The sequence below is a fragment of the Acomys minous genome (assembly GCF_964271855.1).
Source record: "Acomys minous genome assembly, chromosome: 17".
Taxonomy (NCBI): Eukaryota; Metazoa; Chordata; class Mammalia; order Rodentia; family Muridae; genus Acomys; species Acomys minous.
The window spans coordinates 55,448,325-55,454,775 of NC_140500.1; the positions used below are offsets into that span (position 1 = coordinate 55,448,325).

At 56.4% G+C, this 6,451-nt stretch overlaps 1 protein-coding gene across 1 annotated transcript; it reads right to left on the reverse strand.

Annotated features, from left to right (window-relative positions):
- Positions 1 to 4,828: 4,828 nt before the first annotated feature.
- DNAJB8 (DnaJ heat shock protein family (Hsp40) member B8) lies at positions 4,829 to 5,849 on the reverse strand. Its single transcript, XM_084765912.1, has one exon. It carries the CDS (start codon positions 5,609 to 5,611, stop codon positions 4,922 to 4,924), a length of 690 nt encoding a protein of 229 aa, XP_084622038.1. The 5' UTR covers positions 5,612 to 5,849; the 3' UTR covers positions 4,829 to 4,921.
- Between the last annotated feature and the right edge of the window lie 602 nt (positions 5,850 to 6,451).

Below are 6,451 nucleotides of genomic sequence, written 5' to 3' on the forward strand. Positions count from 1 at the left end.
GAGGGGCCGTGACACCGCCCCACCATTAACGGGGACCAGTTCCAACTCTGCTCAGCCTGGGGAGGGGTCAGTTTTCCCTGGCCACTGAAACTCATGATCCTCTATGGGCCATGACTGGAGAGAAGAGGGAGGGCGAGGCCAGTCCTCCTGGTAACCAGAACAATGGGCAGGGTTCCACCCAGGTTCAGACAGGACGTGGGACGATGGGTGCCAGGGCCCAGGGAGGAGACAGACTGGTGTCTAATGGAGACAGTGTCAGTTTTGGGGGTGGGGAGCGGGGGATGGAAATACCTCGGAGTTGGGTGGTGGGAGCATCAGCAGGTCCCTAGACAGGTTTTAAGCCACTGACCTGCACTTTGAAAAAAACGGTGGAAGTGGCAAATTTTATGTTGCATGTACTTTTCCACAATTAATGTAACAGAGGGGAGAGATGGAACGGCCCGCACTCCAGCATATGTTGAGGCAGACTATTCTAGGCCTTTGGTTCAAGAGCACACCTGAGGTTTCAGTCTCCTATTCACACTTTCCCTTGCAGTGCCCTCAGAGGTGACCCGCCGGGCATCACAAGTGCTGGGTCTGTCTGCTTAGGTCTTTTCTGGGAGAGGTCTGACCGCCCCGTCCTGCATGGTGAGAGTGAGAGGTTCTTTCTTGCACAGGGCTGTTTGGCATTCAGCACCGTCCCTCCATTGACAAAATACAGTCTCTCTTGCCTTTACATGTTTTGATGGTGTGCTAGAAGCTTCTGGAGGGTATCAGCTAGACTCCCAGCTGAGCCGAGCTGCCAGGGGCATGTCATCCTGTCACAGCAGGCAGGCTAGACTGGGGGTGTCTGGCACCACCTACCACCCTGCCCCAGTTGACAGAGAGGAGTCTCTGGACCAGCAGGAGCATCTCTGGGCCCATGGTAGACTGGCTTCAGACAGCCTGTGGGGTAAGATGTGGGTGAGCGAGTATACTGGTCCCCAGTCACCTGCCTGGCAACCTTTGGCTTCCCTTGAATCCTGCTCAGTTCTCCGTTCTACAGGGCCCTCCCTCTCCCTACGCCTCCCTCCGTCTCTTCTCCCTCTCACTACTCAGTCTCTGCAGCCTCACCACTCACACCCCCTCAGCCCACTACTCCCTTATCTGGGTCCCGCACAATCCAGGGAACCCATCCCCATGACAACAGGGCAGATGGCCCTGCGATAGTGGTCCTCCCTCCCACCATGGCTCAATCCGTCTTTGAAATTAAATCAGCTGTGATAACATCAAGGGCCAGAGGGAGGGGAGGCTGCCTGTGCCCCACCCACCCCGCCTGCTCAGGGGAGGGGACCAGGGGGGGCAGACCAGCTCATAGTATGGTCAGGTGACTTTGGCCAGGTCTCTTGCCCCTGTACCCTCAGTCTCTCCATCTATAAAACAGGCTGATAGCCCATGTTTATTGCTTAGGTCAGTGGGAAGCTTGGGAGCAACAGGCAGGCCTGATGCCCTTTGGCCCACATGGACCTTAAGCCTCTGAAAGATTACCTAACCAGGCCTCGGGACACAGGGAGACCAGCTGCCCAGAGCAGAGGTTGTAGACCTCGGGCCTCACTGCCTAGGCCATGGTATCCTGTGTGTAACAAACTCTGCAATACCGAATCTGTGTTATGTATTCTCCCCAGCAGGGTTAGGCCTTTTTGGACCATCAGGGCCTCTGCAGAACATGGCAGTCTGGAAGTAGAGAGCAGAGAAAGTAGCTTGTCCAGCTTGAAAGGGCCCAGGAGACTGAAAACGCTGGATGGATGAATTAGGGTTGAGAGTGCAAACAGGGTACGCTTTACAGAAGCAGAATGGAGCACTGAGGTGGGGGATGTGGTGAGGAGAGAGGCTGTGAGGCTGGGCCCAGCCTGTGCAAATGTCCTGAGGCAGGGCCGGGCTGGTGCTAATAAAGGCAAAGAGGAGGCCTGTGAGGCTGGAACAGAGCAAAGGGGGGAAGCCAGAGGTTATGGAGTGGATGACACATGGTCGCACAGGCCGCCATCGGGGCGGTGGCTTCCTAGTCTCAGCACCTCACAATGCTCTTGGGTTGTTGTTGTGGCTGTGTGGTGTAGGTGTTGGTGTCGGTGGTTGTTTCCCCTCCTCCATCCTGTTTGGTTTCTGGAGACAGGGTTTCTCTGTGTAGCCTTGGCTGTCCTGGACTCACTTTGTAGACCAGGCTGGCCTCGAACTCACAGCCATCCGCCTGCCTCTGTCTCCCCGAGTGCAGGGATTAAAGGCGTGCACCACCACGCTGGGATCAGTGCTTTTGAATTTTACGTTTAGGCTTTTACAAACTCCTCTGGCTATGGGGCGAGAATAAACAGAGTCCGAGGAAAGAATAGACATCCAGGTAGCTGTCTTGGCAGCAACAGGGGACAGCAGGGTAAAATTACACATTGTCCCCAGACCCTGGTGTACCAAAGCAGAGGGTGGCCATGGTCTGTGCTTGGCTAGTCTCCAAGTGAGCCCCTTTCAGAGAGGTAAGACACAGGAGGGGGCATATGCAGCCAGTCCCCACTCTAGAAGACATTTGTCCTGAGCAGAATGCCCTGTCCAGCGAGGCTTGTTCAAACCACCTGGGAGGTGACAGGAAGCTGGCTCTTCAGGAGAAACTTAGTGAACTGGGAGAAGACTCCCACCTTAAGATGGGATCCCCACAGAAGAAGCAGAGTGGATGCTGCCCACGGCCGCCAGGAAGTGTGGCCCAGCAGAGAGGACAGTGTGTCACCAAGCAGCAGTAGGGGGAGAACAAAGGGCCTTGAGCTCGTTTAGTATTCTATCTTCATTCCCTGGGGCATCCCTCTACCTTGTGATCTCCCAGCAAGTCCCACAGCCTGCAGGGCCTTAGGTCTCCCATCTGCAAAAATAAGCAAAGATGCTGATGCTGGGACTCGGGATTGAGGACCTGAAGCAGCCCTGAGGGACAGGTGGGAATGCCATACTGTGTCTGTGCTGGGAAGAGAGAGGACACAGGGTTGAGACTCAGGAAGGGGCCAGCCAGTGATCCCTGGCACCCAGATTCTTAGGACACTGGAATCCCTGAGTCTGGCAAGCGCCCGATATACTCTGGACACCCCACTGGAGTGTGAGGCTGTTGGAGGATGCTAAGCTATAATTGGGTTTGCCAAGCAGCTGTCTGCCCTAAGCAGACCCACTTGAGGCAGCCGTAGCTGGCCAGTGATTGGGGACATTAGCAGGTCAACAGGGGCAGAGGTCAGGTGGTTAGTGCCATTGGGACTTTGATAAAGTTAGTCCCCTAAGCAGGGCTGGGACCTTAGGCTCTGCCTTCTGTGTGCCCCAGCTCCTTTGCCCTAACCAGTAACGTGGTTAACTGCCTCCAGCTGCCGGCTGGCTCAGGACCTCTGAGCTGGAGCCCTGGCCAGGCCTCAGGGTCAACACTTTCTGGCCATCACACTTGCAGCACTTGGCTGGTCCCAGCAATCTTGGGGTGATACCTGGCTCCTGGAACCGGAAGAAGGTTCCTGGACTCACCTCACAGTGGCCTGCACCCCTACCCATGTAGACTTCCTCCTAGTATTGTGTGGAGAAAGGGGGGGGACAAGTTCCCCCTAGGGCCTCTCAGTTAACTAGGCTGCCTTAAAGCCCATGGCCCGCTACCCGCGGCCCACTGCCCGCTGGGACTTTGTATTTCATCTTTCACTCCACTCCATGGGCTGGACCCTTTCCGATCCTGGGGTTTACAAATGTCGGCTCAGATCCTCATCCAGTCGGCCAGCAGGGCCTGTTCCCCAATCTGGGAGCTACAGCTCTGTCACTAGCTAGCGTGAACCTGGAACCCTGGAGACCTCCATGATTGGTGCTGGAAGCGAGCGCCGGCCGGTACACACCAGCCTTTGCCCTCGCTTCAGCAATAACCACCGTGGACACTGTTTAAAGGCAAGTCCCTCCCACCTCCCACCTCAGATGGAACTCTGGCTCAGTTGCTTGTCCGTTATGTAACCCTTCCCTCTACCTCATTTTTCCTCTTGCATCTGTGGAGTCAGGGGCGCGTTCCATGAAGTTGCTCAGCTCCACTTGCCATGTCTTTCTCTTCCTGTTCTTCCAGCAGGGCAGCCTGCTCCCGCGCCAGGCCGCTGTCACACGCTGTCCCCACCACCCAGAATGGTTTCTTGAGCTGTTGATTCTTCAGGTCGTCTTTCCAGGTGACTTGGCCCTGAATCCCCCTGCCCATCTCTCAGCTTGTGACACGGCTGTCCCCACCCCACCCCACCCCCCCATCCAATGGTTCCCAGGAACAAACATGAGCATAATTGTGGTGGAGACAGGGACAGCGCCTGCTGCCCATGCAAGGGTCCTGAAGTATTTGCAGAGAAGCATGTTGGAGAGCCCCAGGGTTAGGATGGGGTGCCGAGGCCAGGGAGGGTGCTGAGATTAGGCCACGGGGGAAGGGGAGGGCTCTGTGGTGGAGATGAAGCCAGAGGATTTCATGGTCAGAGCCAGGAAGGTTGGCAAACAGGGGCAGGAAAAGAAAGACACGCGGACCTGAGTCTGAGACGGCTGCTGCTCAGTTAATGAGTAAGGAAGAGTGGGGATTGAGCAGGGAAGCCTGTGAGGACAGTGGGGGTCCTAGAGCAGGGACGAGGGACCAGCAGGTAAGGCAGGACATGAAGGTGACAGAATGGTGCTGATGACAGGGATTACTGGCCACCCAAAGACCTGGTCCTGGGCTTCCTTCCTGTGGGAAATGGCTGGTGCTGGGCATGGAGGCCACAAAGCTCCTGAGTCTGTGGAGTTGTGGCGGCCCCACAGTGGGTCTACAGGGGCACAGCTCCACCACGAAGGATGGGAAAGGAGTCTGTATGAACTCACTTGGTACGTTTATTAACGGCTAACGTGCGACTACTGTGCCCCCCCCCCCCAGTGATGGTCGTGTCTGGCCCAGGGCTGAGCTGAGTGGCTGTCACTTGCTGTCCACACGCATGAGCTTCTCTTTGCCGTTGACCTTTACTGACCGGAGCTTTCCATCTTCTTCCACCTCCACACGTTCCTGGCCATTGTCAATGATGCGCTTGGTGGTCACCTTGCGGCCATTCACCATCTCAGTGGATGACATCACTGACTTGAACCCTGAGCCCGAACCAGAGCTACTGAAGGACGTGGATGAACAGGTGGTACGGCTGCCCCCACCGTGGCCCAGGGTATCAAAGGATGAGAAAGCCTCCATGAATCCTGGGAACTCCCCCAAGCCTGAAAAAAAGGCCCCACGGAAACCATGGGACCGGCCACGGTCATTGAATGGGTTGTCCCAGAAATCGAAGGAGAAAGGATCCAGTCCCCCAAAGAACTCTCTAAAGATATCCTCAGGATTTCGGAAGGAATAGCCAGCACCGAAGGGACTGCTGTGGGGGACACTGGCACCGCCACCAGCTCTCCAGCCTTCACAGCCTGCCCGGTCGTACACAGAACGCTTCTTAGGGTCTGACAAGACCTCGTAGGCTTCAGAAACCTGCTTGAACTTCTTCTCAGCCTCCTCCTTGTTGTCCGGGTTCTTGTCGGGGTGCCAACGCAAAGCCAGCTTTCGGTAGGCCTTCTTGATGTCCTCAGCGGAGGCGTTTGATTGCACACCCAGCACTTCATAGTAGTTGGCCATGGCAAGGGTTGGGAGGGGTGGAGGCGGGGGGACTGGATGGGGTTAAGGAGGGCTGAGGAGGGTTGAGGCAAATGGCTGGGGTCCTCCCTTGGGGGTGGGGGTGGAGGGGGTGGGGGCCTTGCTGGAATCTGCTGACTCTGGGTGGCGAAAACTTAGCTTTCCATCCTCCCAGTTCTCAGGGACAGATGGAACCTCCACTGAGAGGGGTCGGGGGTCGGGGGTGGGGGGTAGGGACAGTGCCGCTCTTGGGCCAGACCCAAGTGGCTCTTTCTAAGCTAGGGCCAGGGCCCTTTGTGACATAAGCACTGGGTAGCAAGATGCCCCCACCCCCTCAGCCAAGCTCTGCACGTCACAGGGCTGCGGGTGAGGCCAATCGTTGTGCTAGGCCTGGAGTGTGAGTTTGGCTACACAGAAGCTGTTTGCTGGACACCCTAGGAGCCAAAGAGGAGAAGCAGGATTAGCTGTGGGATCAGGTCAGTGACACCAAAGTTAGAGGGCAGTGGTCAACGAGAGAAGCAGAGCTTCCTGTGATGGGCTGAGGAGGCTCCACGTAACTTGGGGTTGATAGGGCCAGAAGTCTATTACCTTTCTGCCTATTACCTCTAGATTCTCGGAGACATCAGGGAGGTAGGCATGTTTGTCAGCAGCTAGGGCAGAGCCAGCCCACGGTGTGAGACCAGCAAAGATTTGTTAAATGACTGAAGCTTGGACCCTGGGGCCATTGAGGTGTAGTGGGAGCAAGGAGAAGACGTACTCTGAGTTGGCAGTGTGAAGAGGGCGGGTGGCTAGACCCTGAGGGACACAGCTCTGAGGAACACCTGCACCACGGGAAGCATCGCA

Excerpts from the sequence above, each read along its gene's own strand:
- DNAJB8 (XM_084765912.1), bottom strand. The coding sequence starts at position 5,611 with ATGGCCAACTACTATGAAGTGCTGGGTGTGCAATCAAACGCCTCCGCT.